General features: G+C 37.0%; 1 protein-coding gene across 3 annotated transcripts; it reads right to left on the reverse strand.

Annotated features, from left to right (window-relative positions):
- Positions 1–132: 132 nt before the first annotated feature.
- Positions 133–26267, reverse strand: MTF2 (metal response element binding transcription factor 2). Of its 3 annotated transcripts, XM_058842895.1 has the most exons (16): positions 26037–26267; positions 25654–25708; positions 15870–16068; positions 15638–15719; positions 14016–14111; positions 13548–13648; positions 13072–13220; positions 11726–11821; positions 10761–10829; positions 9843–9966; positions 6569–6636; positions 5943–6113; positions 5205–5313; positions 4987–5045; positions 4741–4845; positions 134–3931 (listed from the first exon to the last, which is right to left on the reverse strand). In XM_058842895.1, the coding sequence occupies exons 5-16, from the start codon at positions 14089–14091 to the stop codon at positions 3574–3576; spliced, it is 1485 nt and encodes a 494-aa protein (XP_058698878.1). In that variant the 5' UTR covers positions 14092–14111; positions 15638–15719; positions 15870–16068; positions 25654–25708; positions 26037–26267; the 3' UTR covers positions 134–3573. The 3 variants fall into 3 exon arrangements, with proteins under 3 accessions (XP_058698877.1, XP_058698878.1, XP_058698876.1); XM_058842894.1 differs by lacking the exon at positions 25654–25708 and having other exon boundaries at positions 133–3928; XM_058842893.1 differs by lacking the exon at positions 25654–25708.
- Positions 26268–27773: the final 1506 nt, after the last annotated feature.

Below are 27773 nucleotides of genomic sequence, written 5' to 3' on the forward strand. Positions count from 1 at the left end.
CCTCCAACTCCCTTCAGGGACTCTAGAAGACTTCCCATGTTTTTCTCTTCATTACACCTCACCAATAGATGATCCAATTTACAGAAGAAAAAAAAAAAAGCCCGCAAAAAAACAAACCAGCAAATTTTTCTACAAACATAAACAACCCCAGAATTTAACTCATGCATTAGTTTCTCTAACTAAACTAGGATATCAGTAGATCTGACATATCCATATGGATGTTTAACCGTGAGTTTAAGTTCAACATTGACTGAACAAAACTCAGCATCCTAAACCCTTTTCTCCATTTCTACAGTATGTAATTTTCTTCCATCATGCCCTTAACTGGAGGGTTATTTTGCATTCAGACACAAGTCAACTAGAGACATGCCTGAACACATTACCTGCGTAGCACTTGCAAGACTCATCCTCTTCCCTCTGTGCTCAGAACTGATGCTTCTGTCCAGTTTATTCTTATCACTCTGTTCTGACTATTGCTCCATCGTCAGCCTTGGTATGTTCCATCTCAATTCACCAATTTCCTTTTAAAATATAACACTAAAGATCACTTTAGTAGGATGTTTCAAAGACACACCATTTTTCTGTTTATTAAATTATCTTTCCCCCCCTCCAGACAATAAAGTGCTTGTCTTCACCTTTAAGGCCTTTTTTAATTTATTTGTCTTCATGTTAAATCAAAACATTGACCTTCATTTCATGTATCATGCTTAGATATTTTTCAAAATTCCTCCATAATCTCACTCAAAATGGCTGTTATGCATAGAAAATCCATAGTTTTATTCAAAATTCCTGCTGATGTTTTTGTTGAGAACAATGAGTTGACAAATAGTTTGCTATGATGCACGTTTTACAATTCTGACCAGTGTTGTGCCATTATTTCTTTGCTGTCTTGTTCATGCGACACCTATATTTTTAGAACTGTTATAATAGACTTTTCCTACCTAAATACTACTGTAACACAAATAAAACATAATGGAAAAATATTAAATACACACTTAGAAATGGTTCTAAATCAGTGACCACAACAAAGTTGAATTACATATATTTACACACATGCATACATACAATGATCGAGTTATACCAAAATGAAATCATTACATACAGCAACATTTTTCTTTTTCCTTTAGACACACCACCACTACATACAATGAAATTCACATAAATGAGAAAGGCATTTGTAGGTGTGCTTTAATTACTACTCTAGTTCTATCTTCAGCAGCACTATTGCAGCATTTTCCAGTACATGACACCTTGTAACAAAGCATCCCTTAACCATAGCTGGAACACCAGTTAGTGTCTATGTGCAGGGCAAGTGTCTCCAGGACAGGAACAGGAAAGCTAGAGATTGGTAAACGATGGATGGGAAGATGGCACCAACCAAGTATGTGCTTCACAAGAGTACAGAATCAAAACTCATTCTTCTCTATCAAAAAATACACACATTTAATGTTGGTCTTTTAATTCTAAGAGAAAAGCAATTCCAAAAATACAAACTGAACATCAGAGTTAAGTCAACCACCATAAAAAAATGAAACGACATTCACAATACTTAGGTCAATGGACAGCTGAAGTTTGACAAGTATTTTCTCCCCACACCTCCCCCACTAAAGTCCCCAAGTACATTCCAATATTTATCGTTAAATGAATCTTTATGAAAAATACTGCTGGTGTTCAGTTAGAATTAAAGGACTTGAATAAAGTGAAACAAAGACGAATACAGATGATGTGAGTAAGGTTACAAAGGCTTTACATTTTGCATTATCTCAAGATATAAACATTCAAAAATTAACATGAAGTTGCTGTGTTATCAAAATATTGCAGCTATAGGCAAGGCAACATTAAATTAATAGCTGAGGGTGTGAGAAAAAAAACCCACACATTTTAGTGAAGGTAAACAGAAGTGGGAGTTTTGAATTAGCATTTTTATAAAGCTAATATAACCCAGCCAGCCATAAGCCAAGCACAGGATAAAAAGCTTTCTCTGCTTCCTTTGGCTATAAGGTGACCAAATAAAATTTAGAAAAAAATATCACCTTTTCAAGATGTTCAAGATGAGCAGAAAAAGTCAAATAACCAAGTAATGGAATAAATAAGTACTAAGTCAGGCAGTACACTTTAAACCACTCTGTCATTTGTTAATGTTATATAATTTTATTTTGGTGGCAAACTGTAAGCACGTAAGAAAACTAACCTTATACAGAGTACAGTGAATAACCACCAAAGTAAAAATATTCTTCTGTTTACTCTTTGGCTAAAACCCCCTCAAAAGTAGCAGACAAAGAAAAAACATCTAATACTGGCAAGAGACTTTTTGACTTTTTTTTTAAACAAGTAAAATAATCATCAATTTAAAACTTGGTACATTTTATAAACACAAAGAGGTAATGTTGTAATAAAATCAGTAATTTTACTTCAAATGGCAACATTTGTTGACCCTGTGCAATAATACACTTAATTCATACTACATTTATCAAAATATGACTGTTTCTACAGATATGTAGAGATCCTGCACGACTCCTGTCAACTTACTTTATAACTGGGACATGAAATTTACAATCAGAGTGCCACAAGAGCTTTCAAATTGTTCTTTCTGGTAGAATTAATTTCAAAATCTTCAGATCCTGCATTATTTTTTAACGGTTAATTCAAATGGAAAATAATGGAATGTAGAGCACATGAACATCAATGACTGCACCCATTGCCAGAACACGCTGCACTGGTTGGACACTTTTCCTTAGTACATAAAAAGCAACAGCACCCAATAAGCCTGAGAAGAAATGCTGCTGTGTAAATACTGGCAACTATTCCTGAAAAAAGAATTATGGGATGTATTCTCAGAAGCTGACCAATCCCATAATTTGTATTGCATAGGTCACAATCACACATCTATATACACGCCCAGGTCTGTGTGTGCATATACACCTCAGTATATACGCACACACGCGCACACGCACACACACAGAGAATATATTAAGAAGACAATGAAGTCTGGTCACAGAGCAATTTACAGGCTCAATATATTTTTTTCTTTTTTTTTCTTTTTTTTTTTTTTTACACTTTGTTTGAAAGAAAACTTCAGTATTTTACAGTCTTCAGTAGGCATTATATACACTGCACTTATGAAATCTAGAAAGTATTGAAATAGAAATACATTTCTGCAAACATTTGGGTAAGAAAACAAACCAAGATTTTTCAAATATTTGTGCTATCTACATAATATTTTCTCTAAATCACAATAACTGTATCCATGGAATGTTCTCTAGAAAATGTCATCTTTTTTTAAACACCATGCACATTTTTAAGCAATTGTAACCCAAAATATCCCAACCTAAAACAATCTAACAATGTTCAGATTAAAAAATTTAAGTCTCAGATCAGATTTTAAAAAGATAAGTCTTTATCACAAGAGCTGTAATGATAACAATTACATGTTAAGGATGTTAAGGCTAAATTGGTTTTGTTTTTTGTTTTTTTTTTTTAGAAACACATTTAAAGACCATTTCTCTCGTGGCTCTGCATTATGAACTGTACTTACAGATGACAGTGCAGTGAACATAATGTTCAGTCCTACAGTCAGGATGCAGTTGCTCCTTCCCACTCCACCAGATACTGCACCTTTCCATCAAGCGTCACCCGACGAGCCAACACACGGTATTTTTCCCCACAAGCTATTCTACCTGCTGCACCAAAATAACTAGTGATGGAGTTCTTCAGATGATTGAGCTGTAACTCCTGATCTGCTAAGTTGTTAAGTATCTCTGTATTGAGTTCATCATACTGGTAATCTTCCTTGCTCTCATCATCTTTTACAATTTCTGAATTTTGAGTCTGGAGTGCTTTTCGTGGAAAGCGGCCTCTCCTCCTCAAATGTGGTATTGCAGCAGGCCAAGTTCTTCCTGTACGAGTCCTTTTTCTCGAGTCAGATAAACTACTGAAAATAAAACCCCACAGCATTAACTCCAAGGGAATTCATAATGGGTGCTGCATCATCAGTTATTTCCATGCCACTCATGTAATAACTTCTGCTGGTTTTCACTCAAAAAATACTTTTTTCCTACAGATAGGTAACTCTACGTATTTAGGTAACAATTTCAGAACTCTAAATTAAACATAAGCTTTTTAAAAACTGACTATTTATATCAATAATGCATACAAAAATGACTCATGAAAGCACTCAATAGCGTAAGCCAGAAAGGGGAGACAAAATAGTAGAATCCACGTGTGTTAATAAAAGAGAAATTTCTCTTTGCTGCACTTGAAAGAAGGAAACATTCAAGTAATTATTTGCTTGCAGGAAGGTTGACTGCAGTTAATAATTTATTTATAAACTCTGTGCCAAAATTTTTTCATGCTCTATTAACTTTACAAAATCACAGCATACTTAGTATTTCATAACATGAATACATAAACCTACGAAAACAAAAGCTACTAAAATTAATTCAGAGTGCATCAGTTCTTTTGTGACCACTAGCAGAAAACTAAGCTCAGGAAATGTTTACACAGTTTAATCCTTTTCAGTAAATGTCACTTAGCCACATATTTTACATCAAAAACAATGGTTAGTGAGGACCAAAAAATCCCTCTCAGTTGCAAGCAGAATTACTAAAGAGAAATTTTCACTTATCATACTTCTTTGTATTTCCCCATGCTATTTATAGCTCTAGTCTGATAAAAATTTGTTAAAAATTAATACGCTGCTAATCTTGATTTTTATAGCAGATAGAGTGACTGAGTAGTTACCTATAATGTCTGGAAATGTTAGATGAGGTAGTTTCTTTCATACTGGCAGCACCTGTGGATTCCACATCTGAGGTATTGGATGAATGTGCAGTTCCATCAGATTTCCTGTTTTGCAAGATAACAGGTTTGCCATGTAAAAAAATAATCTTATACTGAAAACTGAGTTGACATTTCAGAAGCAAACAGATAAATTATGTGGTATTTAAATGTTTTATGGGAGGGTTTGTTTGGTTTTTTATAATTTACCCAACAGTGCAGGGTAATTCCAAGGCTGGGTTCTCTATCACTGGAACTGGTTCATTATCCTAAGGGGAAAAAAAAAGGTACGTCAACTTTATTCTTTCTTTTTGATTTTATTTGAGAGCAAGAGGGGGAATATAAATTCATATTAACTTGTTATGTTTTTCTTCAACATTTATGATGCAATTAGAAGGAAGGGAGGAAGGGGGAAGAAATATCCTTACCAGAGGAGATGACTCTGGAGTTTTGTGAATCATTTTTCTTGTATAGGGACCAGGTGGACGACCTACTGATTTTTTTTTCCCCTTTCTTTCTATACCATTACTTAATTCCCTAGAAGAAAATTTGTATTTTATTCTGTATTACTGATGACAATTTTCACTGAATACACGTTTTCCTTTGGCAATGAATATACAATTAGATCATTATCTCTAAAGCACTGTATTAAATGAGGTGATTCTGTCAAATCAAAATTTGTGAAACTACACAGTTTTGTCTTTATAATAACAGAACAGATTCAATGTATTTCTAAGGACATTACTGATTACCAAATGTTGAAGAGGAATGAACAAGTGTTAAATATCATTTATTCATATGATCACTCATATTGAAAAAGATGGCACATAACCAATACAAGTTACTGTTTCACAACATATTTCCTATTGAGGATTCTAGTTAGATTATTGCCTAAGAGATCCAGTAAAGCAAAAGGTTTTGTTTCCCAAATGACAGCAAAGTTGGTATATTTTCTGTTGTTCTTACTGCTGTATTTCATGTTTTAGAAGAATCCTAATGGATAGTTAACTACATTTGTTCTAAGACCTTGTTCTCGCAAATAATCTGCCTTAATAATTATTTTTTAAAAAATTCTACAAAGAAAAGGCCTTTTTTGATGGCACCAAGAAATACCCAAAATAGCCCAAATTAACCACAACACTGCTAGAAGGACTGGGTTATTTTACCTCACATCAGGGATTGGTTTAGATGACTTTCTGCCTTTTATTTTGAACTCATGTGAAGTTCCTTCTGGTTCTTTATCAGCCTTTAAAGCAGCATTCGGTGGCACTGGAGGAACTCGAATTCTCAAGCCAAACAAATGCTTCTTTTTCTTTATTTCTTTTCCAGACATAAACCTAGATAATGTTAAACTAATTGTTAAAAGTCTGATCCCAGGGAACGCAACTTTTAAAATAGCAGGGTACATGCAAAACAAAATTATCCTAAGAGAATATTCATTCAAATGCTACTTTACTCCCCTCATTTCCCCATCACAATCCTCCTTCTCAAAAACAGAATGTGAAGTGGAAGGAGGATGAAAGTTAAAACAATTCTCCTTCCTGGTATAGGTTAAAATCAAAATATTTATGTCATGTTATAGTTTGAAAAACTAAACACTAGGAACATTATATAAAAAATATATAATATATATTTTTATATATATATATAAATTATATATTATAACTAGGAATATTATTTAAAATTTAAAATGTTATCTAGAGCCAGAGAGGTTATTACATAGACCGAAAACTGTAACGTAAGTCAAATTAAATTAGGCAAACATTTAAAACAAAAAGTACCAATAACTTACATAGTCTTGTAATCATTTAATGCCTCCAGGACATGCTCATATCTTTCAGATTTTGGTGTGTCTGCCAGCTGTAAAGTATTAAGAAATCATTTAACCTGTCAAATTCTTTAATAATAGAAAGATTCCAGTTACTGAGTTGTCGTAACTACAGATTTAAATGTGAACTACATTAACAAAATATTAGCTGTGGTTGCATGTTAACCATAATCCCACATATTTTGTGATTTACATCCACAGAATTAATGCCAGGATCAAGCCCAGGCCATAGAATGAGTTTCACTTTTAGGAAGTACAAGAAAAATATCTCAAAAACATTTAGTATAATGAGGGAACAAGAACACTAGATTGCTCTCCTGAGACTCTTAACAAAAAATCTTCTGTATGTACTCCCAAATTAATTGAGATTGCAAACAGAGGATAACTATATAGACAAAAGAAAAAACTAGTTATTTATGATAATTATGGCAAAATCCTGCCATAGTACACAATTCACATTTTTTTTAACACTACTCAACTTGATTTAAAAAAAAACAAAACAAACACCCAGAAAAATTATTTGAATTAAAGAAACCCCAAACTAGTAGATCTATTTTCATGCCCCCTTAGCTAAGTCCCAGTCTAACCTCCCTCCTTTCACCAAAGACTGAAATAACTAGTCCCTATCAAGTTTTCAAAGCATGAAATCTCTCTGAAAAATTGCATAAAGAATTACAAAGAAAAGCAGAAAAAGTATGGTGGTGACCATCATGTGGACACAATGTTTATGTACCATAATGCAAAATAAGATTGTTTACATTTATATTTATATATCTACTTTTCAATTCTAGCAAAACTACCATTATTTCCAGTTGCCATACCAAAATTTGTATGTTTAACTATAGAGCTGACAGCAACTTCTAAGTTTCACTATTAATATGAATACTATAGACCAGATTGTACAACATTTGCAGCTCAAAGAAACCCAACAAAATACTCATGATCAGATAATTTCTGAAGAATAGAATTCTCACCAAACAAGACAGAGAGAAAAGGTCAAAGAATATGTGCTAACACCTAAAAATAAGTGAATAAATATACTCAAACCCCAATCTTTTAACATGATTTTGGGCAAGATTGACAGTCTACCTGACCACCAAAGCTAAGGGAGGTGTTCAAGTGGTTTTAGCCAAAGAAAGTAACAACTTGTTTTCCATTTTCACCGTATGCATGCCATACAACCCACTGCTATCTAGAGGTCTTGCAACTCTGCAGCACTAAACTACAGAAAACTGCCACATATTATTGCTTTCTAAACAACAACATGTTAAAAATTACTGGATTAGGAACTCCACCATTCATTACTACTGTCTCACCTACAGCTAAAACCCTTTTCCTCTTACTCAAGTATAAATAGATAGAGAAGGGAACGAAAGTGTCATTTTTAACAGTGGCAATTTAAGTAGACCACAAAACCCCTAAAACCATTATATTGTACATGTCAATTATTTCTGTGACTAATTTCTGTTTCTCTCATCTCCCTAATTAACCAAAGTTAATCAGATTTTTCAAGACAATTTTTGCCAACTTCATGAAAGTCATTTAAAATCTTTTCAAAATAAAGTATTGAAATTTCCTCAATACAGCCTGTATGGATTTATTCAAAGTCTAGCCCTTTAAAATGTAGCATTCAGACTTCAAATTAGTAGTTTCCTTGAAGGTGTAGAAATATTAAAGAACTGAAAATACTAATTAAAGAAGTGAGTTTACTTATTTTGGATCTGCCCTTTCCTTCCTCCCCTTTAGTGACGTGTTTTTCTCAGATTGAGCATGGATGGATTAGAAGCAGAAAGGGGAAGAGCACAAAGAGGAAGGTAGCCTTTCAACTTCTTTAAAATGGCTTATGTACTCCTAATCAATGACAGCTCCACTCTCCTCTTCCACTGCTTTGACCAGGCAGTCTGACATGAAATTCCATTAAATATAAGGAATATTATGTTAAATGAATATAATTTCTTCCACATTTCCCTCAACACTAAGAAAAACAAAATTCAAAATTAAATACAGCTTACACACTTGTTAAGCTATACAGTGCAACAGCAAAGAGATTTATTCTATTAAAAAAATGGTGTGAGAATTACATTTTGTACAGCCTTTTTGTTTTCAATCAAACTTCAAGACTTGTTATGACAGACTTATTTTATGTGACTTAGGTAAAAGATGTTATACATATCAAAGTAAACCAGATCTGTATTCATTACTCTAACTTTTAGTAATGCTTTAGTGTTTGCTTGACTTTCTAAAAGACTGTTGATACTGATAGTTTAAAATACATATGTTTGGACTATTTTCCATTATTTATGAAAAACAGTTACTCATTTAAACCAAGAACATACACTTGGTTCTCAAATGGTGTGTACTAGTAAAAATGGACTACAGTTGTATGAATTTACTCAAGAGACATATAAAAGTAGGATATACTGACAGTTAGAAAATTTCAACCCATTACATGCCATGTATTAAAAAAACCTTCCAAACCCTAAAGAATTTTCATGCATGCTGCTAGCAGTATGCCACTTTGAAGTTATGTCATAAATTTTTGCACCTAACCTCACAGCAGAAACAAAGATCAACACTGGTCCTCTTCGTTAAATATGAAATCAATCTGCTTGAGCAAATGGATTTCCTTTAATGCTATGATAAATGCTCAGTAGTCAAATAGCTGGGAAAATAACTAGTATAGTAATGAGCTAAAATCAAAATGTCTTGACAAGTAGCTGAATCTGACTGGAAAAGGATCAAAAACACACTGGACACAAACTGACCACCCCCACTGTAAGTATTAGGAAGAAAAGAAGAAAATTTTGAGTAAAATATTTAACACATAAAGAATGTGTTACACCTTAGAGATACTGAATGTGGTCTTCACATGCAGTACACTCTGCCTTCAATTCTACACTTAAGATTTTCGGGTCACAGCACATGAAAATATCAAAGTAATAAAAGAATTATGAAACTAAAAGAGAACATAGATACACAACAGAATAAACGGTTAAGTAATGAAAATTTGCCATGCAAGTAATTAGGTAACTTGAAGAAATTTTACAGTTTAGAAAAATATGCACCATTTAAAAGGCATTTAATTTCTGCAAGGAAATCAAGAACTATTTGGGATTACCAGATTTTAAGGTACTAAAGGATTTAACATCCAGAATAGAAAAGTTCACAGGTTGTCAACTTTCAGGACATACGTATGCACTGTGATTTAAAAACAAGAAAGGGTATTCTACTTACTTACCTCACCAGGATGCAATCTATCCCAGTTTTCATTAATGTAGGCCATAAGTTCAAGCTCCGAATCAAAATATTTCTTTTTATGAATAACACTTAGGTTGTAAAGGCAAAGATGTGCTATATCTACCCTAGAATATTTGAATAAAAAAACCAGAGAAAACAAGTATTTTTCTTCCAATTGCTTTCCTTTGAAACAATTTAGTAGAAAAGATATTAGCATTATACAGGTGGAGGAACACAAAGCCCAACTTAAGACACTCAATCCAGACAACACTATGAAGCCTCCTGCAATTTCTCTTCAAGTGATTCCTTCTGTTTTGCATCTCATTTTTATTTCTGCCTCATCTCATTGTCATGATATTTTTTTAAACTCCAAACTGGTCTGGACCATGGGATATGTAAGCAAGTCTGAATTCATGCAAGTATTTTGGTGAATTAACATTTAACAAGATAATTGCCACAATGTATTTGTTAGCACTACATAATATATCCACTAAACTGGATATAATTTCTATTACAGAGTAGTTGCATTAAGACTATTCATGGAAACTATTATAAAATATATCAGGATGTGTGCTCTAGTACTTACTACATTTGGCTTACATAATACAGCAGGATCCTAAACCTGCAAAAACCACTTAACTTAGATATCTCAATCTTCACATACACAACAAGTGAGTAGTTGCTTGTTACTTCACTGAATGATCCCAGGATTGAATCCCAAGAGCATGCAATCACAATATATCTCTACCCTTAAAGATAAACTTTGAAAGAGATTTATCCCTGATCATACAGCAAGAACGACTCAGGAAACAGCTCAAGGTAACAAGTAGATTTCCTTTTTAGGAAGGAGAACCAAAACACCAAAAAGAAAAGTAGAGCATGTATTCAACTCACCCTTCTTTAAAAAATTCATACTTACCATCTCAAGGGTAAACGTTTGAGGTATTCTGGTCCAGAACTGCAAACTGAGCAAATGAACGTATAAAACCTAAAAATATATACATATGTATATGTACACATGTCTGGGTGGTGGGTGTCCATACACACACACACAGTGTTTTAACACCCTGATTATGAAAAAAAAATGTAAATTAAGCAAGCCAGAAACTTGGCCAAATGGCATTTGTGAGTCCCTTTATTCTTTATCTTACTTTAGCAACTTCTGTAATCTGTGCTAATACCTACTGGGCCAGATACAAGATACTTCTTCAATTTCATCCTGCTACCACTGTTTCATTCTGCCTGAGAAAGTCCCTCAACCTGTGACTGTATCAGTGACGGTGCTCTGTAATGTCCCCAGCATAATCTCACAAATGCAAAAACCCATGCACCAATGTAGATATGCATTTTAAGAACCCATACATTTCTGGGTCCTAACTCAGTTCCTCCATACATACATTCCAGAAAAATTCCCACACAGAATTATAATAAATAGTGAATTAAATACTCTTTGATCCTTTTATCCAGTTTTCCTTTCATCTGCTGGAAGCGCTCCAAGATCCTCTTAAAATAAAAGCACAGATCAGCACTCTTTTTTGATTCTTTTTGTCCTAACTCCTCACACATTAACAGATGAGAGGATGTAGAGTTGCACCTATCTTATAAAGGATTTCCACACAAAGTGAAGGCAGTAACAGGTGGAATCCAACTCTTCATTAGCCACCTCTCCACCATCCACCACTGCATCCCCCGTTCAACTGAGATGAAGAACTACATTTTCCTGCCATCCAAACACAGACTGTCTTGTGTATAGACTTTACTCAAAATTCAACTCCTTTTTGAAAAATACCATTGTGTTATGGATGCCTTAATAAAAGCTCATATGTGAGACTTCCTCCACATTTAAAATAAATACAACCATAAAGTACAGCTTAATTTTCTTACCTGTCACCAAAAAGCATTGGCTTTTGGAGGCACTGCACACAAGCCTCGTGAAACCACTGTTTACATTTGCAGCACTGCAACATCTTTAGATACCAGCTTCAACAACAGAAAGAGACACAAGATGTGTTAAAAAAGTTACTGAAAATTGTTTCTTCATTATGTTTAAATTAAATAGGAAGAGATCTTTTAACCGAAACTGATTTTTCATTTATAAAACAGTCATCTCTACAGATATTTCAGTAACACTTAGCTCCATAGTGAATTACTAGAAAAGACAGACTAGGAATAATAAAAAGATGGCCTAGTAAAACAATAAAGTTACTAAATTAAGAAAAAAACCTAATTAATTTACTCTAACATCCATCTTTTGATTCTCAGTAAGAATTCAGGAACTCCATACAAGCTTCTTCTGACATACTAGATTAGTTTCTTTGTTATTTTCTAAAGCACAACCCAACTGCATTAAGTCACAAACATTTGTTCTGAGGATCCAACTACTTGAATCCTCAAAAGAAACCTCGCAGTTTACACCTTTTCCTTTTCAGCTTCTCCCTTGAGAAAAGGAACCATGCAAAACTGACACCATGTTTGTTCAAGTCTCAAAAGTCTCAAACCAGAGCACTGTCCTGTGTGTATACACTCAAACACTTTGCTTTTTTGTGTGACTCTCTACCTGCCTTCACCTCAGATCTTTGACACTATCTTATTCATTCACTCATTCATGTAGACATCAGAGTACTCATCTCTACTTGCTTAAGAAGTCCTCTTCTTGCCTTTCTTGTAAAAAATAACCAGCAGAGGACTCTAATGCCATAAGAGGAGGGGGAAAAAAAAATCTTTCCCCTCCCAGTGACTGAAAATCAGGATATGACATTATGGTAGAATCAGACAGCTATCTATTTCCAACAAAATTTAATAAATTAATCTCTAGGTATATTTATTTTCGTGACTTATGACAGAGCCGAGTTAACATCAGAAAAATTCTTCCTAGAACTGCAAGATTATCAACAAACAACTCCATCCAAACTCAACACATCAACAGTAAAAACACCAAAAAAATTTCTCACTCTTTACAAAATGTACTGTGATGATATCTGTGATGGTCACATGACAAAATTAAAACAAACCAAAATATTCCATGGGAGAAGAAAAGAAATTAATAATGTATTTCCTACTGTGAGACACTTCAAAAATGTATAGAGAATTCAAAATCCCACTTTGCATCCAGTCTGATACATACACACAACAGAAACAGAAACTAACAAGTTCACAAGGAAGTCTACAAGAAAAGAGTCCAAGTTTGTAGCTGCAGTAGAAAAGTTCTTACATATTATGCATTTACTTACTCTCCAGGTCCTCCACAATAGCAGTAACACTGCTGTACATTGGTTTTATGACCTGCATCCCACTCAAGGTCTGTTGCATTATATGGTAACGTTTGTTTCATGACTTGCAGTGCTTTGGCATTTGGTCCTTTCTTAAGCGCACCACCTCTCTGAGCCAAAACAGATACATAACTTTACAAAAAACAGTAACATATTTCTGAAACTTTCAAAGCTTTTAATTTAATTGTAGAAAACTATTCATAACTTTGAAGTCAAATATTTTCAGGTTCATTTATGTTTTAATACTAGCATGTTTGTTTAGAAGTGAAACATCGTCTATTTCTAAAAATAGCATTACTTCTCAACATACAAAATTTGAGATCAGATCACAGACAAAAAAGAAATCACTAAAAAAAGCCATATATTTTTATTGTTTCAATTTCAAAGATAAAGACATATGCAATATGAAATGTATTAACATTTTTCTAGAAACACACCTTTGTTGTTGTTGCAAAGACACACTGTCGACAGAGCCATTTATCATCTGAATCAATCACGCTGGAATCAATATTTGGTGTGTGACACAGCTGATGGTAACCTGTATGAAAAATGATCAGCCAAACTGTTATTTAAATGACAAAAACTTACACAGAATTAACTATACAATGCAATTATAAGGCATTACCCATCATTAAGTGCCAATAACCTGAACAAAAAGATTTGTAACACATTCAAAATGGCCTTTTAAATTTTCTTAGTAGAAAAAAATAATCTTGACTTACAGAACAGGTGTTAGTCACTTTAACATGGATTATCATCTTTCACTGAGCTGTTAATAGCCACTAAGGGCTACAAAATTTAAGATCAGTTGAGCAGTCAGTCATAGCCGGGCAAATATCCTCCTTTGTGAAACAAATCAAAACAACTTTTAAAATGCAGTAAATAGAAAAAAAAAATCTAGTTACCTTGCCCACATTTATCACATATAACCATTTCATTTGGTGCTTCTGAATACTCTTCCTGACATATTGTACAGACCATTTCCCCACTTTCAGTGGCTCCTAGACAAAGATGAGATTGTGATTTTTTTCAGATTAAATCTGCAGTTGGAACAGTTACCACATGTATAGCCTTCTTCATAATTTCACTTACAGATGCATGCATTGTAGAAACACATTGTTACGTGCCAAACTTCTTAATAAGAACATATTCAGACATTTTATACAGACTGTATTATAAATATTTATATCACTTATGATAAGCTATCAAATATTTACAGGCTTTATATTGCCTACTGACTATGCGGTCCATGGTTCCTCAACATCAACATCAACAATAAAAATTCAGTAACTGAATAAAGAACGTAAACTTAGGTTAAAAATAGCTATAAATTAATACTATCTGGGCAACCAATAGATCTTTTGTATTCATATCACTTAGTGTTTCTTTCCATGTAAATACATACACACTTTGCATGTCTTTTTGACAGATCTGCCAAAGCTGCCTTAAACTCCAACATCAGCACTGTTATTACTATTTATACATATCTGCAAGCATACAAAAGCACACAGTTACGGTAGAGGAAGGAGAAAAAATAAATTTGCAAAATGGAAACAAAACTACATCTTGCTCCATTTATACCACATACCAATATAACAGGTGATTAAAATACAAGTTTCTTAACTACAGAATATTCTGAGTTTGAAGGGACCCATAAGGATCATCAACTTGAAATTTTCTCATACTCATTTACTAAATTTTGATAATTTGCATAAATTAATCAGAGATCATAAACTTGTAGTATACAGAAGCAGAAGGGCATTTTTTATAAGCTTCAAGAAATTAAGCAGTTGATTCTTTGCTATTACAAATACAAAGCTTCACCTTTAAGTAGACAGTGTTTAGCTTAAACATCAAGAATCAACAAGAGCGAGAGCAGATTTCCATTGCTTTTGTACAATGAGGAAATTGAAACTTGTTTTTCAAAGGAAATTATCATCCATGCTTCATTAGGATTAGGTTAGAAAAATATAAACTACTATCAAAATGTCTGAAAACCAAAAAGGTATTACACAGTATGTGCCTCACTTGCTAACTACACATTTCTTTATATTACACGAATACTCCAAAATCTGTAACAGTTTCTTATGTGCAACAGTTACGGTGTTGCTTTTAAATGTCAAAACTGTTCAAACCAAGCTTTAATTTCCTTCTATATTATGTCATTTCAACTGAAAACTGTTCAAGAATATAAACTTGGTGTAAATTAGGGACTGGAATTTTCTGTTAAAGCAGAAAACATAATCTACCCCCACCCAAACTCAAATACAATTATTTTTAGAAGGCTTCTCGACCTCACACATGGGAAAACAAACAAAAAAAAAGCCCAAAACAAAACAGTTACTTGAATGACAGAGTTGTTTGAAAATATTTTTTTTCTTATTCGTGTAATTTTTATTCCTGGATCACATTAAATGATATTACTCTTTAGTATAAAAAGAGTATATTATAATCATCTTTTTTAACAGATAACAGTAATCTAAACAAGTAAGATACCAAACAATGACTACTTCATGGAAGTTCTTGCCTGTTTGTATGTCCTTCCAGAGAACCCAGGATTTGGAACTGTCTTCAAATATAATGAAACAGTTCTGTTTCAGTTTGTTTATCTGAAAGACAGAAATACAGCAGAAGCCGTGAGTAAAAGCACCAAACAGAAGAATGTATTTAATACTACTACGAAAGTGAGACAATAATGCTGCAATTTTCAACAGTATGTGACACTTTAAGACTCCAGTGAAGTTAAAAGATGTGATTACCTTTTTGATAGTTCCAAGATAAAACAAGCCATCTGACCATCTAGCTAGGACATCCTGACCTTCCTCAAATTTACAAATTGGCTTTTTGGCTTTCTGTCCATCACGTAATGACAGCTTGGCCAGAGACGCTGAGCTCTTATGGCTGCGACGTAAAGGAGACCGCTTATGGACCAGTGAATTACCCACCGCTGTGGAGTCTCTGTGGGAAGGTAAGGAAGAGAACAGGGAACCAGAACTGGATTAAAGGAACCGTGGACTGGAAATACCAACACGACCAACTCCAGAACTTCAGGTAACAAAAGACCTGCTCATCTTTACTGACTGTACACATCTTTAGCAGCAGTGCCTCTGCTACTATACAAGTGTACAAAATCTGAAAGGGACAAGTTTATAGAAATGTCCTAGGAAATCAGCTAATGTAAATGAGGATGGGGATGCACAGACATCCCAGCCCAGAGACTCTTCATAAAATCACCAGAACCATTGAAAAACACACCAAAAACATTCAATACAGGATTACTTATGCAAAACTCAAATCACTGCCAGTTTTCTAAAACTCCAAGGAAGCTAAAAAGGTCCTAAGCCAATTCTAACTGTAGTACCTTGGTTGGAACAGTACAGGTTGAGAATTATGCTGGCTGTAAATACTGACGTACCTCCAACACAGAATCAATGCAATGCCACTAAGCATAAATGTAGAGCTTTCCAGCACAGGAAACATCTACATGTTGAATTTAGTATGTAAAATATTTTTTCCTCTCTGTTAGAGTAGGGGTGGAAAATGATAAGGAAGAAAAAACAACAAATCTTGCAACCTTTCTTCACACATGAAACCCAAAATTATAAGTTATTTGTATGAGTAAGCATTTTTCCTCATATATTCCTCAATATATAGTGTAATCATATGTAAGTGTGGATATGCCTTTATGCCAGACTAGCTGTCAAACAATACACTTCAATTAAAGCAGTAAAATACAGAAAAATATAAAACAGGAACAGAGACCGCACAAGGAAGAACTTCATAAGTAATACTCAGAATTTGAGACTATGTAATAAAGCTACCATTTGTATATCCGAATGTATTTTCCCCTAAAAACTATATGTATATGTGCAACTAGGATGCAAACACAAGTAGGGATCAGGGAATTAGATAGGATACAGTTAACTGAAGAGCAGTTTCACTTCACTCAAGATTATCTTAGGTACATTACCAGCACCAGAAACATTTGAATTCATCTCAAAGCACCAACAAAAGCAGTAAATTAATCAATGTCCCATACAGTTTGAGAATTGCTATACAGTTATTTGAGAAGTTGCTCTCCAGCTTCAAAGAGAAAGCAATCTTCTCTCTAAAGAATTTACTACTCACATTTAATATGACAATAAAACTGGAAAGGAAATGGCTTAAAATATCATATTAAACAATTTAAACCAAGAAGGTGAGGTACAAGAAAATCAGCTGCTGTAAGCATATTTATAATTAATGTGACATTTAACAATGACATGACAGTAAGAGCAGCTATAATGGGCCTCTGGCATCCTCATGCACAACTGGGTCACCAATTTAAGTCCTGTTTGATGCCAAAGACAAAAATATTGAAATGGGTGACTAGGGAAGACCAGAGGAACAAAAAAATCCTGTGGCTTGTTTCACAGCTTGTCACTTCATCTGACAACTTTCATTACTGCATCAGAAAATTAAACTGTCATTTTCCATCTTCTCTCTTCATGATGCAAGTAACAATGTTCAGACCCACCACCCAACCAGATTTCTCACATAAAGACTAACCAATTCTGCTGCTTCTGACACAAAAGCTAATTCAAGTTACTGCTTCTCTTCCTCAGCTCTACTCTCAGATAAATGAGACAGGATACATGCAGCATTCAAAATAGGTTTACAGTAACAGAGTAAAAGCATGGTAGTCCAGGACACATTTTTTACTTTCTTGGCACTAACATCTGGCTTACAACTGGTTTGACAGAACTACTCTCAGAGAGGTTCAAAGATTTTCTTACCCATTTTTTTCTGGAGTTTAAGACCCTAGAAAAAGATAGGTTAGCCTAGATAGGCTAGCCTAGAAATAGGTAGCTCATTCCTGCTACAAGGCAAGAATGTTTGTGCTTCTTTTCCAGTACTTGAAAAAAATGTGTGAAAGATCTTGTACCAAAGACAAATTCATTGGTCATAAACAGTACAGATTGTCACTTAAAAAACAACTGTGAGCTTTTTATTTAAAAAATGCTTTCAAAAGCTTTCTCTTAAGTACAAAAGTTTGTCTCACAAGACCACTGAAATCGTAACAAAATAAGTGTGCATAATTTTCTGACACAAAACACTTAAATGAACCCATACATTCACTTAAACAACAACATAAATACACAACAGCAGCTTCAGACCCTGAAGAAGCTTGATACACAGTGAAGATGTGAGCCAATAAATCAGATACTTCTCCATTGTCCACACTGTTCTCTATGTGAGTGATGGCAGTGGTGAAGTGACAACTAAACAGCTCATGAAGCATCTCCTGCTGTGGCACTTTATGGTTTGTCTCAGAGACTGAAAATAGGGTTACTTATTACAATAGGCTGACAGTAACTTAACAGTTGCTCTCCACACGGATAGGAAATTTCTCTCCACAGAAACACATTCCCTCAATGTTTTTGACTGCGACTAAGTAGGAAGTCCACTGTTTTAACAAGTTGACTTTAATGAACAGGACCTAAGTTACTTAAAGTAGGTGTCTCTGAAGTATCTTCTGTAACCTCTGCACAAGAAATGCAGTAAATACCAGTGTAAAAGCTACACCGCATAAAATGTTACTAGTTTGCCTTCTGTCCTGTCACAGCTCTAACTGTTGTAGTGGAACCCCAAAAAGTCACACCTACTATTAAAATAATACTTTTGTTGGAAGTTAAAATGCAAACTGAATTTCAAAATTGGCAAGAAAGTAAAGGTCCCACATTTTCCAGCAACTCACTTTCCAGTCTTCCTTAGCTTCACAGCACGTTTCTAACATTTAATAATATGGTTACCAACAAAATTAGTAACCTCCAAATAACAATTTCCCCACCATCTTAAACATTTCTCTCCAAGAACTTATAATTGCACAATAGCCATCAAATGCACTGTTTTTCAAAAAATCCTATACAGTATAAATATCTTCATTATCTCATTTAACTTCCACAACCAAACTACATTGTATGTCATAAAGCACGTATGGCTCTACATCTATTACTCAATGCTAAGTATGTTGTGCTGAATTCTTACTCTAGCACTTAAAATGCAAAAATAAAAAAAAGTACTTATATACCCATACAATCTTTCAGAAGTTCATGGTGGCAGTCAGTAAAATGAGTCTGCACACTGATACACTTTTGAAAATAGAACTGCACTTCCACCTTTTCTTGAGAAGTTGATGTCAAGAAGTACTGAAAATGCTCACTGATTTTCACCTTGGAGTCTAGATCGTAGTCACAGATATTCTCAAGCAAGCCAGGCAGGATACCTTCTATTCATCTACTTAATGAATTAGTTTATATGCTGGAAAAGCAGGAAATTGTCAACAGGAATGGCAAACTGCCTCACAAAGTCAACTGCCTAAATCAGTCTCATTTATGAACCATAAGCAGTTACTACACCTGGCACTGCATATATCAAAATTACATTTGCTAGTTTTGACTCACTAGTAACTCTAACCTCTTAATTAGCAGTCAGAAATTTTTGGTCTTCATTCGGTGTCTCTACTCCTCTACAGCTATCCTACAGAAGGTACAGCTGGGAAAAAAGATATGAAGAGGCTTGAGGATTAAAAAGACTGAGCATTCTTGTTTACAAGTGTCTTTTTCTTAAGATCATTTATTCTCGTATACTCCTTCAGTCTCAACAACTGCTTTGAAAAAACTTCTGTTAAGAAAAACTCCCTTGATGGGTTGTTTTTTGTTTTGTTTTTTTTTTTTTTTGCCCAGCTATTTCAATTCACTGATCTGTTTCACAGAATGGCTTGTAAGCACAACTGAATAAATGCAAACAAGCAACTTGGGACACAAGCTACCTCAGCTAGCACCGCCAGACTGCATGACTGAACTAGTCAGGTTCACTGACAATCCATACAATTTCAGGAAATTTCGAGAAGAGCTGCCTAATTCACAAATGCTGCACCAGTAACAGATTATAGCTACCCTATGAGCACAGATAGTTTTTGGAAGCATTAAAGATACTAAGTTTTAACAACAAAGTGCCCAAAAAACGTGAAAAGAAAATTTTAATCCACTGAGAAAACCCAAAACAGGACAAACAGCTCATTTAATGCTAGTAAATACAAATCACAGTGAAGGGATGATTACACTAAAGATTTATCAGAAGGGAATTCAGATAGCAATCACACACAGAGCATTATAGTAAGACAGCCCACAGAGGTTTAGGATCTATCTCAAAACCTGAAGTGTGGTATCCCACAGAAAAGGAAAATATAGTGAAAGAGCTTAGGATAACTAGAGATAATAACTTCAGATTCTGGAAGTATGATGTTACTGCTGATTAATCACAATTTTTTTTTGGTCTGAAGTTGCAAACTATCCCTTTATTAGAGAAAGCTGAACTATGAAGAAGTTGTAAGATACTGTAAATACTAGCAGTCTGTTCTTCTCTCCTTAAAACAGGAGAGTTAACATTCACATGGAATGAGGGGAGTGGAGGTCTAGCAAGGGCCCAGAACACACAAAAAACCATGGCAGTTTCCACACATGGCTTATCCAATACAGCTGCTTGCTCCCCTCCCAGCAGCTCTGGAATGACAAGCTGGCTTCTCCATTAGCTTTCTATTCAGTTTTCTTTCCCTTAATATGGATTTACTGACTGGTATTTAAAACAAAGTACCTCACAGAGAGATCTGGTGACTAAACAAGCCAGGTACACAACAAGTGCTCACAGCTAGAAGACAGCAGAAAAGGGAAATTAATCTTTTCTGAGAGTAATAATCATAGCTTGTTTACCCAGCTCCACATAACCAAGCTAAAACCATGTTTCCAGCATTGCCTGTGACTTGGATCTGGTACCTACGTTAACAGCTGAAGAGATGTTGGATCCTGGCCACATTTCTTCCTTTCAGCTTCTCCACTATTTATGAGATCTCATACCAACCATTATCTGTTCACTGTGGCAAACATACTTTCCTCCCCCCAAAAAAAGATTCCGCTGGACCAAGAAGACAGTCAAAATTAACAGGATGACAAGTCAAACTTAAGTTAACTTCCTCCACCCCACTCCAGGTCCAAACTTCAGATCAGGTTGATCCAACTGGTAATAAAAAAGAAAAAAACACTTTGCTTTCCATAATACCAACATTATTGCAATAGTCACTTTTCAATTACACACAAACCGGCTATTATATTAGTACACTGCCATTTACTTCTATCAAGCAAAGGATCAAATATAAATCCAGATCATAGTCTATCATCTACACTACTTCATAGACTGAAATGAATATTGCTTTTCCAATCAAACAACATCTACAAAACACATTTGAAACTCCTCATCTTTACACTATTTTGTATGCTGGTACAACCAAAGGCCAACTGTACCAAAGAAGGGCAACAGGAGTCTAACCTAGGCATCCCTCAAGTCTACAAAAAGTAGAGAGTAATGAGTGGGGGATAAGAAATACATTATCAAAATTACTTTCAGTTTCAAGTGTTGTTTAGGATAATGCAATAATTCAGGGTAGAAAGATTCTCAGGGATTCTCTAGCCCTGCTCAGCACGAGGCCAAACCAGGTGGCCCACAAGCACCCTGGGCCCCTGTTTCACTGCTGAGCTGCCACCCTGGGGAGGGGGAATGCTCCCTCTCCCATCAGAATCTCTCTTATTCCAAAATAGGCACATTACCTCTTTTCCTCCTGCCACGCACTGGCAGTTGTAAAGAGACTAACTGCATCACCCTAATTTTCTCATAGGAGCTGGAAGGCTGCAGTTATGTCTCCCTGAAGCTGAATGAACCTGGTTCCCTAAGGCTCCTCTCATAGGGCAAGTGCTCCAATCCCTAGCTGTCCTGGTGGCCCTACACCAAACTCTCCTAGTTTGAAGTCTCTTCATTGCATGGTAGCACCAAAACACAGCATTCTATTGAGATACTGTCTAATGAGTTTTGTGTAGAAGGAAATAACCACCTCCCTTCGGTCTTCTACTACTGTCATTACAGCACAGGATACCACTTGTCTTAGCTCACAGGACACAGTGCTGGCTCATATTCTGCTTTCTATCTGTCAGATCCCCAGCCAATCTTGCAAATCTTTGCCTGGGGTTCCTTCTTCAGATGCAGGACTTTGCTTCCTTATCTCTTGAATTTCATGATGTTCATGCTCAATCTCTTCCTTCAGCCTTGCTGAAACTGAGGTTGGATGAGGTTCTCCCCATGTTCAAAAACTCTGCCATTTATAACACAGAAAGTGTTCAGGTTTTAACCTGATACAGTCAGGTTGTTCAGGCCATGATTTATATCTTTAATGACTGTTACCAACCATCACCTTTCCATGTATCCAGAAACATCCTCCAGGAAGACCTCATGATTTCCCTAATGACCAAGGGAATCTAAGCAGCCTGTGGTTCCCTGGGTTTAGCTCACAGCCCTTTCCAAAGTTGGGTGTAAGACGTGCAATTCTCTAATCATTATGGATTAGCCCTGTTCTTCACAACCTGTAACAGTGAGGAAGAGCCCTACAAGAACATCATACATACCTACATAGTTTCCTTAGTGCTCTTGAAAGCAGTCTGGTCCCATGGGCCTACATGAGTCAAGTTCACATTTGCTCAAACATGCAGCAAGCCAATTCATGGGGCCATTCAAGCAAAGCTTAACAAATCCACCATGTATTGAAGTTAAAATATCATTTAAGGCAGAACAACTTTGTCCTACCAATGATTTCAGGGTAACCATTCTGTATAAGCCACTCCTTGTCAGTAAGATGAGAAATTGTAACTTGCTTATTCTCAGCTTTACTCAACCAACCCTAATAGTACCCATGATGATCAAATGTGATTTCGCATAACATATTACAATCCCAGTAGGGTGGCTGGCTTTGGTGAGGATTTTAGTTCTTTCAAATTGCCTTATATTTTGGCTATGATTTTTTTTCTCTGAATTTTTCTGTCTGGTTAGACTCTTTAGGCAACTGTTTAGTTATCACAAAGTATATTTTCATTATTGAGTTTTTAAGTAGATTCATGTTTTCAAAAGTATATACATCACATTATCTGACAAAAGTAATAAATTCTGCTTCTAAGAAATAAAAAACTGGTAATAAAAACTGAGGCCCTGCAGCCTATTAATCTGATTATTAGTTAGATCTATGAATCTGCTGCATATCAGAAAGAAGTTTAGCCAGAAGACTGAGGGGAAGTAACTGTTTGTGGCAAAAAACTTGTTAGATAGCATTTAGATAGAATACTGTGGTGTTTTGCTCTCTGCCCCTGTGAAATATGACTGTCCTTACAAAGATTGATGCATACTGTTAAAAAGAGGTGGTCACCAGGGTAATTGTACTCCCATGTTCATGATACTACAATCACTTGTGATTTTATTTTTGCTCACATTCTCCCTGAAGGAATCTTAACTAACTGGAAGTGTCTTAAATCTATTTTATATGAACAGGTAAAGAGTTTAAAAAAATCATTCCAGAATAACATATTTAGTATGTAGGGAAGTAGGACAGGGCAGTCATGTACTGCAAGAGCCATTTGTTTGGGATCAATCATGTGTTTGCATGTGAAAGGCAGAAGGTAAGGTACAGGGAGAAAACAATGGTACCAGGTCACAAGACACCTTTTCAGACCAAAATTCCCCTTAATTATATCCTCAGCACCTCTGTGAATACACCAACTGCCTTTTGGGTTTCTACAGTATCCAAATCCAGTACATGCAGCAACACACCCAAGGGAGTGTGAGCACACAACCCAGCAATGAAAAATATAACAGACAACATGCTACCTTGCTCTGGGAGAAGTGGGGAAGAAAAAGGATTTCAGAGCTGACCAACATCCCATAATGCTAACTTTTCTTCTTTAAGGTTAGTCTGCAAGAACAGCAACCTCCACAAGCATTTCACAGAATTAAAAAAAAATAAAAATATTTGAAACATAAGTAAAGTAGTATTATCCTTGAAGATATTTAGTGAATGAAGTATGTCCAGACTCGTTAGGAATGCTCTCATCATTAGCTCTCCTTCTCTCAAAGAAACTGGTGCATCTTGATTTCACTCCTCCATGGAAATTATCTGTCCAGCAATAACTGTGGATTTATAATTCTTCTCCTGTTGTGTTTTGCTCAAAGACACACTTCCTCTCCATTTCCGGCAAGGAAGGCCTGTGAAGAAGGTGAAACCAACTCTGCAGCGAGGCCAGCGGCCAGTTGGATGAAAAATGCAGTCAATTCACAAACTAAGAGAAGATTCATGCTGGCTTCTAGTCACATGTGCTTCTAGTCACATCTCCAAGCTTCCTCCTCCACAACTCACATGAGGAACACAAAATATGCTTTAGTGCCTCTACATTAATTCACATCCATCTCCAGGGAATACAAAAGTCCACTGTCTACTGGGAAATTAACTGGAACTCATTTGTTACAGACGCTCTTCTCATAAATTTTACCTGATCTCCCAGTGCAAGGAAGGACAAACATAACTTCATACTAACTACCAATACATGTCTCTTTCACCTACTAAAAAAATATATATACCCTGCTGACTAGCCAACTTAAGTCATATGAGAATCATCTACATCTGATTTTAAATTCTTTCCAAAACAGAAAAGGCAACTTGTTAAGAAGCCACACACCTGTATTTGACAAAAAAAAGGGTTAACTGTGGAAAACATTACTTCATTATACTTTCAGTACAGATCCACATTTCACAGCTTGTAGCTCCTTGCAAAGATCCTTCTCATTTTCACTATATTATGCACTTCCTTTCATACATTCAATCTTTGTTTTCCCTTATTCTCCTTTAAATGAAAAGCTATGAACTCATTACCTATATTCTAATAATACAGAAATTAAACATTTTTGCTCTCTTTTTTAATCTCAAATGCTTTTAATTAAATGTAATTTGAGCTCTCAAAAAAAGGGACAAATATTACCAGGTTAACTTTTACCAACCTGACTGCAAATCAAAAGAAAAAAAAACAAGAGGGGAACTCTTTTGTTACTATCCCACACTTCTGGTAGTTTGAATCTGTATCATTGATCACATTCCCTTACACTCAGTCAGGAGAAAACCATGTCATTATCCATTACTACGTTTGACCTTTTAAAGTTATGATAAGATGGGCCTATCACAAATTTCAGAAATAACCACAATGCTACACTGCTTTCCTGTTTCGTTTAATTATGCAAACCCTCTACTTCTAATAGCACCCTGATCCTTCATGGATGAACAACAGCCCCTCGTATTTCAACACTAATATCGGTGTCCAGAGCATCCAGCACAGAACCATATTGTTCTCTTTCAGTAAAAGAGGTATCAGCCCATTCTTTCCACAGAATTCAATACAAAAAAAAAAAGAAAATGCATTACAGCATATCCTTTCAGCCAGCAACAGTTCCCACATTTAAGTGGACTAAAAACCTGCTGTGCACATTCAAATCGTCAAGCCTGACAGAAATTAAGAGGTGAAGCATTGCAAACAAACAAACAAAGAAAGAAAAAACAAAAAAAAGCCACACAAAAAAAAAATCCAAATAAAAATAAACAAAATTTAAAATCCCAAAAACAAAGTTACCAACGAGCACCACTACCTCTTTGTGCTGCTCTCTTCGCACTCGAGCAAACGCAGCCTACTCGGACAATATCCTTAAAGGAGAAGATGAAAATACAGCTGGCGCGAGGCTGATGGCACCTCACCGCTGCAGCCCCCGGCCCAGCCGACCGGCCCGCTGCCTCCCTCCCTTTGTTTTGGTCACCGAGAAGCACCACTGACCCCTCACATTCGCCCGGCAGCGGCCGCTCGGAGGGAGCTCCCTCCCCCTCCCCCCAAGGCCTCGGGCCCCCGCTCCGGAGCGGGCCCCTCGCAGCGCTCCCCGCCGCGGCGCTGGGATGCGGCACCGGCGGCCCGGGCTGCGGGGATCGCGCCCCCCCCACCGCGCGGGCCCGGCCGCCCCTCCCTCCCCCCACCCCTCACCTCATTCGGTCTCTCCAGTGGTGCCAACCGCCTCATACAGGGAAATCGGCGAGCTCGGGAGCCTCCCCCGGCGGCGCGGCACGATGCGGTGCGGCCGGGCGCTCGGTGCGCAGCGGGCCCCCCAGGCGCGGACCCGCGGCGGAAGGCGGCGGGGGACGGTCAGACCCGCCTCACGGGCAGCCCGGCCCCGGCGCAGCCCCTCGCCATTTTTGTTTCCCGCGGAGGAGGCGCTGGTGCATTCTGGGAGCACAAAGGGCCGCGGCCCCGCCCCGGCGGCCCCGCCTGCGCCGGCAGCGCCGGGGGCGGGCGCGGGGCCGCCGCGGCGGAGGGACACGGGCGCGGGAGAGGCTCTGCCGCTGGTGAACAAAGAGGGACTATTTTAGGCGTGCGCGCCTAGAGCGGATCTGTGCGCGCCGCCGGGGCTCGTTTTGGCTGTGGCGCTCATTGTTCCCGCCGCACCTGAGGGGATGCGGCAGGGCGCGGGCCCTGCTGCTCCGCGGGACCCCTGCCCGAGCTCAGGGGGAAGCTCCCCGCCTTGGTGGGGTCGGCCCTGCCATGTGGAATGATTCTGGGTCCGCCTTCTTGCCTAGGTGGTTGGCGAGACGAGGCGAAGCGAGGCCCGGCCCAGGTACCGGAGGCTGCCGCAGCCGGCCCGTGGGCAGCGGGCTGGACTGTGTGCTCCTCTGCACTGACATCGGGATGCTGCCATTTTAGGAGATTAGCTGAATCTCAGTTCCAGTTTTTAGCAGCAGCTATATTAGCTAAGCTCATGGAACAGGTTGAACAGGGAGGCCATGGAGCCTCCCTCTGGATTCATTTTCAAAACCCACCTGGACTCATTTCTGTGTTACCTGTCTAGGTGACTGTGCCTTGGCAGGGGGGCTGGGACTAGATGATCTCCAGAGCTCCCTTCCAACACTGACAATTCTGTGATTCCGGAAATATATTTTTGTTTTCCATCATTGTGTTTTGCAGTTGTTCAGACTCCAGTACTGAGCCGGTCTCTGTGGTTTGTATGGTTAAGTATGGCAATTGCCCAATACCGTAGTAATAAACACTATAAAGCGTGTCCTGACCATGTAGGGGCCTTTGCTGTGTGCAGCTCCGTCCTGTGCAACACTGGTGTGCAAGTGCTCCCTGGATCAGATTTCACCGACTGGTGTCAGTCGCAGGAATGGCTGAACTCAGAAGACTGGGCAGTGAATTTAGGATGCCAATCTGACTCCTGCTCAAACTGCCCAAATTCTCAAAACCATCTTCCCTCTTGGCAGAAGCCATTGAAACTAAGGTACTGGAGCAGTTTGCCATCCGTGGAAAGGGGCACAGGGAGGGAAGCCCAGGAAGAGCACTGGAGCATAGCTTAGTCTGGCCACTTCCTAGCTACATCAGAATAAAGTAGTATTTATAAACAAAATCCCTTGTTCAGAGCTGTTTTAAATACAAGTTTGAGGCGATAGTTCTCCCTTGGATGCACTAACTAGACACAGTTCAGGAGTTGTGATGGTCTGCTAAAAACAAAGTTGGACAGCACAAAGGGCCCTGCTTGCTCTTCACAGATTTCCATGTACAGTGAACAGCAGTCAGGTACTGCTGATGCTGAGGGCAAAGGGTCACCAGCAGGAGAAAAAAAAAAAATTAGACTCAATCTGAAGTATATCCACATACAAATTCTTGTTTTTCAATCACAGTGGCTGTGTGAGAACCAGTGTTCAGCTAAGTTAAAAAGCAAACTTTCTA

The sequence above is a fragment of the Poecile atricapillus genome, chromosome 7, assembly GCF_030490865.1.
Source record: "Poecile atricapillus isolate bPoeAtr1 chromosome 7, bPoeAtr1.hap1, whole genome shotgun sequence".
Classification (NCBI taxonomy): Eukaryota; Metazoa; Chordata; class Aves; order Passeriformes; family Paridae; genus Poecile; species Poecile atricapillus.

Excerpts from the sequence above, each read along its gene's own strand:
- MTF2 (XM_058842893.1), bottom strand. Across the intron at positions 13,649-14,015 it reads ATGTGATAAATGTGGGCAAG|GTTACCATCAGCTGTGTCAC; the intron begins GTAACTAGATTT and ends TTTTTCATACAG. Across the intron at positions 6,637-9,842 it reads ATAGATTGCATCCTGGTGAG|CTGGCAGACACACCAAAATC; the intron begins GTAAGTAAGTAG and ends AATACTTTACAG.